General features: G+C 34.4%; 1 protein-coding gene across 1 annotated transcript in view; it reads right to left on the reverse strand.

Moving 5' to 3' along the window:
* Window positions 1–453: 453 nt before the first annotated feature.
* Window positions 454–12,094, reverse strand: part of BUB1B (BUB1 mitotic checkpoint serine/threonine kinase B) — a 41,381-nt gene continuing 29,740 nt past the window's right edge. Inside the window, exons 16-23 of the mRNA XM_006920498.3 lie at window positions 11,560–11,693; window positions 11,134–11,274; window positions 10,705–10,805; window positions 7,798–7,947; window positions 6,325–6,467; window positions 3,300–3,471; window positions 2,418–2,524; window positions 454–1,020 (exon numbers count right to left, since the gene is read on the reverse strand). Of these exons, the coding sequence (XP_006920560.1) occupies window positions 789–1,020; window positions 2,418–2,524; window positions 3,300–3,471; window positions 6,325–6,467; window positions 7,798–7,947; window positions 10,705–10,805; window positions 11,134–11,274; window positions 11,560–11,693 (1,180 nt within the window). The 3' untranslated portion in view covers window positions 454–788. The remainder of the gene's footprint in view (window positions 1,021–2,417; window positions 2,525–3,299; window positions 3,472–6,324; window positions 6,468–7,797; window positions 7,948–10,704; window positions 10,806–11,133; window positions 11,275–11,559; window positions 11,694–12,094) is intronic.

Consider the following 12,094-nt stretch of genomic DNA (forward strand, 5'->3'; position numbering starts at 1 on the left):
TTGCGCCCACCATCATTCTGCATGTAACAGAATGGTGATCATTCCATTTCTGAGAGGTTGCTAAACCCTATTCAAAACCTTTTCATTTTTTAACAGCTACAGTCCTAATCAACAGACCAGTAACAGCAGCACCATGAGATTATGTAAATAGACCAAGGGGCTTACTGGATAAAAAACAAAAACATTAAAATATAATGAAAACATAAACAATCTTGGCACTTGAAATTTAAGAAAATTTAGCCTTGTATAAATTATCTATTTTTCAAACTAGATCACTTAGTGGAAGGTCAGGAACACCTAAAAGAATGGTTGGCTATTCTGTCTTGTTACGATCCTATCATAACAGTTCCAAATTTAGGATATATAAATTTTCATAGTAAAATAGCTCCTGTCTGCAAAACCAAGCCATTTATTATCTTAGTTGGCAAAAAGTAGATTAGATGTTAGAAGCACAAATTTAACAAACCCTATTTTATTATTTACAAAATACATAGTGATCATAAGGATACATGTCACAAATTATAAAAGGGAAAAAAGTACAGGGAAAAGTAGACAAACGTGTTAAATGACAAGGTACTCATACACGTGTAGTCCATTTAGAATAAAACAGTTCTTTGTTAAAGTTAGACAAGGCCAAGAGTAGGTACATTGCTGTGTAAAAAATGCCAGTTACCCAGAAATATACCATGCTATCAAAAAGTAGAAAAGTGCTGATAATGTACCTAAATGTGTCCTAAATTAGATTACAGCATGTACAGGTCCAATGTTCCACAACAGAACAATTGGTTTTAGGCAGGATTCTGTGAGAGACTTGACTGCCTATCTTGCTGGAAGAGCAAAGCCCCAGGACCGATTAACTTCCCTACCTTCCATAAAGCTTTGTTCAGGTGACTTTGAAATGTGGTATCAAACACCCAATTGATTTCTGCTGCAAGTTCCCTCAGAACAGACACTGTGGACTCATCACTGGCATTCAGAATCCGCACAAAGAATTTATTCCACAATTCACCATCTTTTAGCCTAAAAATATATAAAACCATTTCCATCAAGATTAGGCATATAAAAGTTAAAATTCTTTCTGTGTCTAATTCAGTGGTACATTTATGCACCAAGATGTTTTAAGGTAATGCCTAGAACTTTAGGGTTAGAGATCATTCAAATAATCCTTTGAAAGCCCAGGGTGGTACTTGGAAAAAAAAGACTACCATAGTGGGAAAAGCCATAATACAATGCACATAAAGGAAAAGTCTCTCATCTAAATCTATAAATTTCCTGTGTACAAAGATGCAGCACTTCTCTTCTACAAATAGAAAAAAAAGGAATTTTGTCTCCTTTCCTCTAACTTTCTTAAAGTTTAGGTCATTAGAAAGACTACAGCTCCGTACACCCACAATGGTTATCTTCAAAATCCTGAGAATCCTACGCTTAACTGAGGTAACAGTAGTTACCTCAGTTAAGCGTAGGATTCTCAGGATTTTGTACTTAAAAAAAAAAAAAAAATCAGAGAAGCTTCCATTATTGTATAAGGCAGAGCTATTAGGAAACCTCACCTGTTTCTGTTTGTGTTAGGCCCACCTAGGACCATAACCAACTGGAGATACCTAAATCTATCCGATGTGTCTTACATTATATTGCAAGCCTACTTTTAAAGCATGCATTAGAGGTAAGACTGACCAAATTCTAAATTCAATAAAGAAAAAAATACAATTCAATTGTTAGGAGCGGGGAATGGAGAAGGGGTGGTAAATCTTCAATGCTGATTTTTTTTTTTTAAACCAAAGAACATACCGATAGTGATAGATTGATCAGCTTATTCTGGGAAGTTTTTTGGTCTGATAAACTGAAGTGGAATATGGGATATTTAATAAGTTTTATGAGTAGGCTTGAGGGAATACTAAGGTTCTGAGACCAAGCAGCTCTTATTAAGAGAGCATTTACTTCTTTACAAAGGAGATTCAGTTCTCTGCTTTGGTATCACCCATTCATTAAATAAATAATAGCCTACAATTAGTATATAATTTAGAAATTTAACTCTCTTCAAGAGATGCTTATTAACTTTTGATAACAATAGCTATTAAAAAGGGGTATAAGACTAACACCAATTGGTTAGAAAATCATTCTCATGAAATGTTTCTACTAGCATTCCAAATTGAGAGGCTTCAACACTATAATTGCAGTCTGTATGATACATCTAGGTCCAGAACAATATCCTGATGTCTGAATAGTTTTGTATTCTTAATTACCAACTCCTTTGTCCTGCACTAGGTGCTCCACTGATATTCTTAACAAAAAATGGCTGGAATTAATGGAATTATGGCATTTGGACTAAGAAAACTAAGGTTGCCAAAGCAGGGAGAGCACCCAAGAGAAAGAAAATTATTTGGACAAGCAAAGACCCTGAAATCACCAATACTTACTCAGAAATATTTTGGCTAAGTTTCCAGAGGGACCCATCCCAGAAGACCTGTAGATGTTCCTTGAACAATAGTAAATGTGCTAAATCTGCTATACCAAACAGATCTACCTGAAATCACAAAAAGCACCATCAGCTAAAATAATTCTCTGCTACTATCATGGCAATTTATGTAGGAAGTTGAAAGATACTATAGTGATTAACTAAATTTATTTTATGACATATATTTTAACAGACTGTTCTTCACCCTTATAGTAAAGGGAGAAGCTCCCCAAAGAAGTGACCAATAGTGCCAACTCTAGGAATTATCTTTAAGAATAAAAGGTAATAAAAATATCTAGACTGTCAAATTCAAATTTATAGACCTACTGAATTTGCATGGACCCCAGCTGTGATTTAAATGTGGTCCACATGACTAGTTCAGGTTCATGCTACATATTCAATCGGCAAATGCCATATGTCCAGAGCTGAGTGAGAAGAAATTTTTGCATATAATGCCACCATATAAAACACTTTACATTTGTCCTAATGTTTTTTATATACATTTTTCAATTTAATCCTCACAATTCTGATGTACACAGAGCAGACTGTTATCCTTATTCACAGAGAAGATCACAGAAAATGATTTATAAAGACCACATAGATAAGTGGTAGAAATGGCCCTGACACTTAGAATGCTGAGTTAGTCATGTGTCTGCACGTGTATGTGTATGTTCTTTAGTGTTGACAGAAAAATGGTACATTTTGCTTGACTTGATATTTGAAAACTAGGTCATCTATTCCAGGAGAGACAATATCAGTAAACACTAGCATTCAAATCTTATTTAGATTAAAAAAGAGATTAAGAAACCCTCTCCATATTTACTCAGACTTGTTTTACACTTACCTGGTAGGGAGAAGAACAGTTAGCCAGGATCTTTTGTCCTTCCAGGATCTGTACAGTCCGAAAGCCACTGAGGGCAAAAATGTCTAGCTGAGCCCTGAGGTCGACACTGTAGGAAAAGTCCACTATGTTCAAAGCTTGATTGTTCTTATTACAATCATAGGGATCGTGGATTCTAAGCCCAGATTTAAGAGAAAGAGATAATAAAAACAAGCCATGAAAGAAGCTGCATAGCTGGTCTTTAAAAAAAAAAAAAAAAAGAAAAAAAAAGAAAAAAAAAGAGATACTGCAGGTGTGTCTTAGCTATGCCAACATCCCCCTCCAGTGGTTAGTTTTGAAAATGCACCTATAAGAGCAGCGGTTGTATATACCTACGTGGGGAATGTCAAGATTATAGTTTAGTGACACAAAGTATCTAAACCATAGTGCATGACCACCACAGAACATTTATCAAGTTTCCATATTATATACAGTTAAGTACTGGAAGTAGAGTATAGGCATATAATAGCGATGATTTATACACTGATGAGAATTATGATGGAGGAAATTAAGCTTTTATAGGTGTCAGCCTTTCTTGTTTACTATTATAAATTAGGCTTTCCAACTGTTATTCATATTCTTCCCTTCCAGAGTTTAACTGAAAATAATATAAGGCTTGTTTCTGATAAAGTGCTACTTATATTGTAAACTATCCTGGTTAATTAATACCATATTCTATTTTACCTTATTCTAACCCTTACTTCCTAAAACAAAACAAAAGAAACAACTTTATAATACTAATTCACTATTTATTTTATTTTCCTTGTCTTTATCTATTCCATGCAATAAAGCTACTATCCAAAGAGACATGGGAACTATTTAGGTAAGAGAAATTAATGGATTATTTTTGTGTTCCTTTTGTCTCTGCTTTTCTCAGTTCCTCAAATCCCTGATTAACATTGGTAGTAGGTCCTATATTCCTAAATACAGCTTTGACTAATCCCATCATGTACTTCCACAAAACAGAATCATCTATTTTACTTTAAAATTTATATTTGTTCCCATTTTTCCTTGGCACAAGATGCAAACCCCGCCCCCCCCCTTTTTTTTGGCCAACACAAAACTATAATTCCCAGGTATTTTTAAAACTTGGGAGAGGTAGGGGAAAATGTTTCTTGGGCTAATAAAAAGAAGCTGTAAGTTCTTCTAGCTCTCTCTAATTGGCCACTCACTGTTACCATGGGCAAGACATTTTACTTTTTAGGATCAAAAGCTCTTTGAATTCCTTTTGAATCTATATGAAATTTCTGGTTAAATTTGATAAGTTGTGACAAAGTAAAAGGCAATGTCCCTTTAACATCATGGGCTTTCTTGGAGTTCTCTGTTGACTGAGAGGAGGGATATCTGAATACATAGTGCACAAATGCCCAATCATTAAAAGGTTATCTTTTTGCTTATTATTTCCATAGCCCAGAGAACTTTAGCACTATGCTCCAAACTTTCAGTGCTGTGAAATGGGGTGGAAATAAAACTATACCTGGGGTTCTCACATTTGGAAACATATGCGGGATTTTTGGAGGTCACAGTGGCTGGGGGAATATAATTTGTATTTAATTTGGTGGGGTGAGGGGAGTTATGAGGGAATAGAAACATAAAACATTCTGAAATGCTTGAAACAGACTTGCACAAATAATTATCTCATCCATGAACACAATGTAATATATGCATGAAATTACTGAACTGTACATTTGAAACCTACTTGTTTTTATTAACCAATGTCACCCCAATAATTTTAATTAAAAAATAAAGAATTATCTCATCCAAAATACCTATGGTTCCCTGGATGAGAAATGCTGCTATATTATGCCTAGGGAAGAATTGAGGATTCTGCTGTCGCAGGAAAAGAAGGTAGGATGCTCTAGTTCTGTTGGTTATAATTGCAGATATACATTGAGGGTTCTTTTAATTTCTATGCCAGCTATAATTTAAGTCTAACTCGGTATCCTCTTACAGATTAAGTAGTCAGGAGAAATGTAAAGAATGATTGCAGCTTTTAGTGTACACCAATGACCTCGGAGAAAAAGTTAACTGCTTACCCAAGGTTGAGGCAGACAACCCATTTTTAAACCAGACTGCTTTACTCAAATACCACGAGACAGATAATCACTAAAAGGGTGTGCTGGTTCCCCAATCCTTTTCATAAAACAAAAATAATGGGCTGTCTTTTTATTGTTCATGCCTTGTTTATGCTTCAATGTGTTTTATATTTTCTCAGTTCTTAGTATTTGGGCTTCATTTCTTATTTCCTGCTCTGTGTTCAACCCTTGAACCTGATGACTAAACTGTGTTTAATTTGAACACTAAGCCCCTTTTCTTGGCATAGTTTGCATGTGTACTCTGGTTTTATCCGTTCCTTTTGGCAATTACCTCAATTTAGGTTTGGTCTTTAAAACTGAGCAGTACCTCAGTTTCACTATCACACTTGCTAGGTCTACACTGGCACCACTCAAAGACAGACTAGACAATCTACTTTGCATTCTCACAAATATTCATATTTTATATCTCTTCTTGTAAATTATTCCCAATGATTATTGACTTTTAGGTAGAAAATATTATCTTATACTATGTTCATCAATATGGCATTTATTGAAAGCAAAAGAAAATGGCAACTATCCATGTTTTAACCCATTTCCCATTTGCCCCGAGAATACTTGAGGGTGACACTTGTAACTGCAGCATTTACCCCAAGATAACTCACAGATTACAGTTCTAATCTTACTCCCAAAGTTTGCCATGAAATATTTTGCTTTTATTCTTATTTTTGCATCACTCTAGTATATCAATAGTCTTTGGAAACAAATGCATTTTTAGTATTTTTTCCATTTAAAAAATATAGTAATTCTCAACCGCTGAAAATGTCAAATCCTAGGAAACGTAGCATTCCTACACAAGATGTTAACACTGGCAGCGAGCTGCACTTTTTTTTTTTTAAATCAGAAAAGGATTAAGAGAAAGCTGACAGAACTATAAGAAAATGAAAAGGACCAACCTGTTTCTAAGAATCAGACTCCTTGGACTCAAGTCACCATGGACTATTTCCGCTTTGTGTAGTTTCTCCACTATTGTCAAAAGGTTATAAACTATCAACACTGTTATTTCATGGGTAATAAATTCACTGTGCTGAAAAAGATCCTGGAAAAAGAAGGACAAAAAACTCACCATTTCTTAAGTTAGGGTAACTGTACTTAAATCAATACCTTGCTAACTGCTGCTTTGTACTCTTCCTTGTTGTTCTCTACGAGAATGTGGGCTCCTTTATAGGTTGGGTCTTTGTCCCAATTTTAACAACACTGCTCTCCTGTAAGATTGTTTGCGAGAATTTAATGAAATAATGAACGAAGAGCATCGAGGATGAACTTGGCCCCTAATAGATAATCTATAAATGGTAATTTTAAACTACCCTTATTCCAACCATTTTAGAGAACTCACATTACCATCAAAATATGCAGCAAAACCTTAGGAACATTCCAAAAAACAAACAATATATTATGTTTGGGTTCTAAAAATAATCCAGTGGGATGGTGGTAATACAGATAAGAGTGGCAAAAATAGACCTCTCAACCCCTGGTTCCCTTTCCCTATGCATGGAGCTTGGAAGTCACCGTTCTGTCCTAACAAGAAAAAAGCTGAACAGACTGAAAAATCAATAACTCTCTTAAGATCTGTAAGCATAGGGGGACTTCCACACTTTTGTGAGTTTTATCTTTAGGAGCTAGACCAGGTTCTCATAGTAAATATCAGAGAAAAATTCCCCTCATCCTTCTGGCTGGGAAAGGGAAAAGGAACCATTTTGAAATAGGCCAGAGCACTCTGTTCTTAATAAGACTTGCCCTCAGGAAGGGAACTACCCAACTTGAGCCCACTCTACCTATCCTGTCCTACATAAAAAGGGGTTGGGAAAAAAAAAACAAAACTGAGAAACACTTGTGAAGTTCACAGTCCAGAGGCATAGGCTCACTATAAAAGAATATAAATCACAGGACTATACAATGCTTCCCTCCCCTCTCACCTTATCACATTACTAAAGGCCTATTTATAGCAGTTCCTTTTACCTAGTACATCATGTCTGGCTATCCAGAAAAAAATTACAAGTCATAAAAAAGGGAAAAACATAATTTGAGAGACAGAGTAAGCATCAAAACCAGATATGGCAGGGATGTTGGAATTATCAGATCAGGAATTTAAAACAAGAGTGGCCATGAACTGATGATGATCATAGTGAGATGACCGAGTCATTGAACTATTTTACTTTTATATATGTTTGAAAATTGGCATAATAAAAAGTTAAAAGAGGTTCTTGGTCAAAATAACTTGGGAAAGAAAATGATCAATGCTTTTAATTTATAATGAATCAGTCTATTTCTAGAAGATTAACAGGAATTTGTACTAAATTATTTTGCTAAATGGAGCACAAATCTCTCTATTTGAGGACTTGAAATTATATTTTTATATTATTGCAAACCTGAAGGGTGAAGCAGTTTATATACTGGTGCCAAACAATACAACCATCTTGGTATTGATAATAGCTGCACAAATGATCACACTCCTCATTTAAACGTTCCTTTAACTTGAGGTTGATATAAAAGTCCCATGGGACAGTTTGAGAAGATACCTGTAAGAAATTATATTTTAAAAATCAGAGCAATTAGAATCTATGATAATGGTTGGCAGATTGAAAACACTCCCTCCAACTCTTCTGATATCCCAACAGAAATAATAATAAAAGGATGTTTTAAAAGGCATAAATCTATAATAAAGGACATAGGGGCAACAAATTCTCAAAGCTGGAAAGAGAACAATAAGAGGTAACAATTCACTTAGCAGACCCAAGGAAAACTGATTCTAGCAATGGAGAAAGCTAAGAGTAACCAAATTTACATTGTAAGACCATCTCCCTATAGTATAAAACTGGTGGCACCAAATACCTGTAGAAGTAAGGGTGAAGGTAGAGCTAAAACAGGTGTGGTTGAACTCTATTAAAGAGAAAGTTAGATTCCAGCTTCTCCCACCTCTTTCTGTAACCCAGCCTAGCAACTGCCTCTTTCCCATTCCATAACATCAGAAGTTTATTCCTAGAGAGTATAAAACAGAAGGGCTCTGGACTAGAGGACACCAGACACTGTTGGGGGTGAGAATACCATATGGAAAAGAAGAAAAAGTTTATATAACAAACGTTATGATGTACCTTCCACTCTCCAGACTAATTTCCCCACCAAGCTTTCAGGAAGCTAGTAGCTAGGATTATATGCCCTAGGCAGGAAATTAGAGAAGTTTTCTCTGAGGGATCTGATAAGCTCAAGAGTAAAGACCTGAAAACTGAGATTTTCTAATAAAATGGCTAAGCGAGATCATCCTACAGTGAGCCCCACATCTGTCAAGGTTCCTCCATATACAGAGTTTTCAATTAGCCTTCAGAGTCCCACAACTGAATATGATTAAGGAGCCAAAGATTTGAAAAAAGCCTCTAATATGAAAGACAGAGATCAAAACACACAAAAGGAAATAGATAATGCAGGGAGAAATAAATTTAAAGCATCATTAATATATTTAGAGATAAGGAATATTCCATCTTTAAAATGAAGAAGAGAATGCTACAAAGAAGAAAATTCTGAGAATAAAAGAGCTCTTGCAAATTAAATACATGACAAAAGAAATGAAAAACCCAGTAAAAAGACTAAAAATAAAGTTGACAAAACATTCTAGAAAGTAATGCAGAAGGACAGAGATAGAAAACAGGAGAAAAAAGATAAGATTTTTAAAGATCTGTACAGGAGACCTCATATCCTAATAAAAAGAATTCTGAGAAAAGAGAAAACTGAGGGGAACAAAAATGTATTCTTTGAAAAATTTTTCTCAGAAATGAAGGAATTTCCAGACTGAAATGGCCGTCGAATGCCTAGTGTATGGACGACTTTAATAAAAGCATATAATTGTGAAATTTTGGAATACTGGTAACAAAAATAAGATACTACAAGGACCCAGAGAAAGAGAAAAATATCCTCACATGCAGAACGACAAAAGACTTTAAAAGCAAAGTTAGAAGTCAAAAGATAATAGAGCTCATCTTCAAAATTCTAAGGAAAAATGTTTTAAACCTAGAATTCTAATATTAAGCCAAACTACCAATAAGGTAAAGACGTAGAATAAGGAATTTTCTGACATGAAAGTTTTCAAAAAACTTACATTCCATGCATCTTTTCTCAGGAAGCTACTAAAACACGAGGGCTTAAATCAAGAAGAAAAAATAGGATCTAATATAACTGGACATCTAGTGTAAGAAAGAGGTCATGTGAATCCCTAGGGTGATGGTGAATGAAAATTACAAAATAATCATGTGTGTGTGTGTGAAGGCTAGAATGTAACCTGTTCAGATTGGAGAGGCCAGAAATTTTCAGATTTCTTCAGAAAGATAAAATTGATAGAATATTTAATATGTTTAGACATATTGAGAAACTTACACAATAGTTTCTTATTTTTGATATCTGATCCTGGCACATAATGGTGAGTGATTTCTTGACACATCACTGACTTTCCTATAAGGAGCTTTGATGGTACCATGGGTCCACAGTTACCACTTCAACCCACATTATTTACAAGGTAATTGAAGTGACAAAAAAAAATCAGTCTCACCTTTATTATGGTTAATTCTGTAGAGTTTCTTGGTGTCACCCAGAATAATTTGTAATCTTCACATACTAGGTATTCTTGTTTAATGCAATAATCCTCATTACCTGTTGAGAAGGTTTGATTCCATTTAAAAACCACTGGAATATGTATAGCCCCTTAGATTTTACTTCCTGGTTTAAGGTCTAAAGGTACTTTATATTTGCCAGTTAGTAGCAGCTAGAATAGTTTTCAAATTCTTTTGCTAAAAATTGAAAGAGAAGACAGAATTCCTATGTTACTGGGATATGAACTTATCAATATGTCAACTTCTATGATCCTTTTTCTTATAATTTACAAATATTTATTGTACATAAGCATCAAGCTCAAGTACAAATAAATAAACTTATTTATACACTGTCATATACAAAAGGATATGTATTCAATGGTACTTACCTAATTCAATTTCCTTCTCTGTTTCCAACTTAGGCATTGGTCTATCTTCTACAAAAATCTCTACAGAGGCACTCAGCTCTGGTAGGGATTTTAGTAGTTGTCTACGATACTGTGAACACCAGGGTGACTGAACAGGATTTTCTGGGGAGAAAAAAGTTGTAAAAACATCACCTAAAACCTTAAAATGAGTATAACAGGGGAGGGAAATAAAACAAAATCGCACGATCAATATGGCTAAGCTAAAGTTACCACTTCAACCCACATTATTTACAAGGTAATTGAAGTGACAAAAAAAAAAAATCAGTCTCACCTTTATTATGGTTAATTCTGTAGAGTTTCTTGGTGTCACCCAGAATAATTTGTAATCTTCACATACTAGGTATTCTTGTTTAATGCAATAATCCTCATTACCTGTTGAGAAGGTTTGATTCCATTTAAAAACCACTGGAATATGTATAGCCCCTTAGATTTTACTTCCTGGTTTAAGGTCTAAAGGTACTTTATATTTGCCAGTTAGTAGCAGCTAGAATAGTTTTCAAATTCTTTTGCTAAAAATTGAAAGAGAAGACAGAATTCCTATGTTACTGGGATATGAACTTATCAATATGTCAACTTCTATGATCCTTTTTCTTATAATTTACAAATATTTATTGTACATAAGCATCAAGCTCAAGTACAAATAAATAAACTTATTTATACACTGTCATATACAAAAGGATATGTATTCAATGGTACTTACCTAATTCAATTTCCTTCTCTGTTTCCAACTTAGGCATTGGTCTATCTTCTACAAAAATCTCTACAGAGGCACTCAGCTCTGGTAGGGATTTTAGTAGTTGTCTACGATACTGTGAACACCAGGGTGACTGAACAGGATTTTCTGGGGAGAAAAAAGTTGTAAAAACATCACCTAAAACCTTAAAATGAGTATAACAGGGGAGGGAAATAAAACAAAATCGCACGATCAATATGGCTAAGCTAACAACACTCTTTTATCTCATTTCTTTATACCTCGTTCAGTTAATACTGATTTATTCTAGAAATTTCACAATTTATAGGAACTTTTCTAGTGAAAACAGTTGTTTGTGGAGATAAATAAGTGTTCACTGAAGATAAATGTGTTCACTAATATATACCACTAAATAAGTGGTATGTATGAACTTACCTGCAGTTTCATTAGTAAGCTCCAGTTTCTCAGGAATTTGAAGGCATTTGAGGGAGCAGGTGCTTATAACTGAGGCAGAAGATCCAGAGAACCCAGAGGAGTGTGTGGCCTCGCGGCTATCTTCAATAATTGGGCTGAAAGAACAACAAATGAGTCAATTCTCATAGGGAAAATATATATCAATTTGTCTACTACAATTTTATTTGATATTTAGTAGTCTCATTTTTAAAGTCCTTTATTTTCATGAAACAGAAATAGATTCATAATCATAATCTAGGTAACAGAATCTAGGTAACTCTGGTTAATAAGCAATACCTATCATTAAATTTCTGAACATATGCTTTATTTACCTGACCTATAGTAAATGCCTATTCTACATCTATTCTAAATTATTAAAAAAAATTGACTAAGACACAAACTTTCTTTCTGTTTACTCCTTCTTTGGACTTTTTACTCTGTAACAAGATAAAGTCAAGTAAAAGTGACACCAACATCACTACTGTGAATACATGCTAGCAAATGTGAAAAAAAATTT

The sequence above is a fragment of the Pteropus alecto genome, unplaced genomic scaffold, assembly GCF_000325575.1.
Source record: "Pteropus alecto unplaced genomic scaffold, ASM32557v1 scaffold86, whole genome shotgun sequence".
NCBI classification, from domain to species: domain Eukaryota; kingdom Metazoa; phylum Chordata; class Mammalia; order Chiroptera; family Pteropodidae; genus Pteropus; species Pteropus alecto.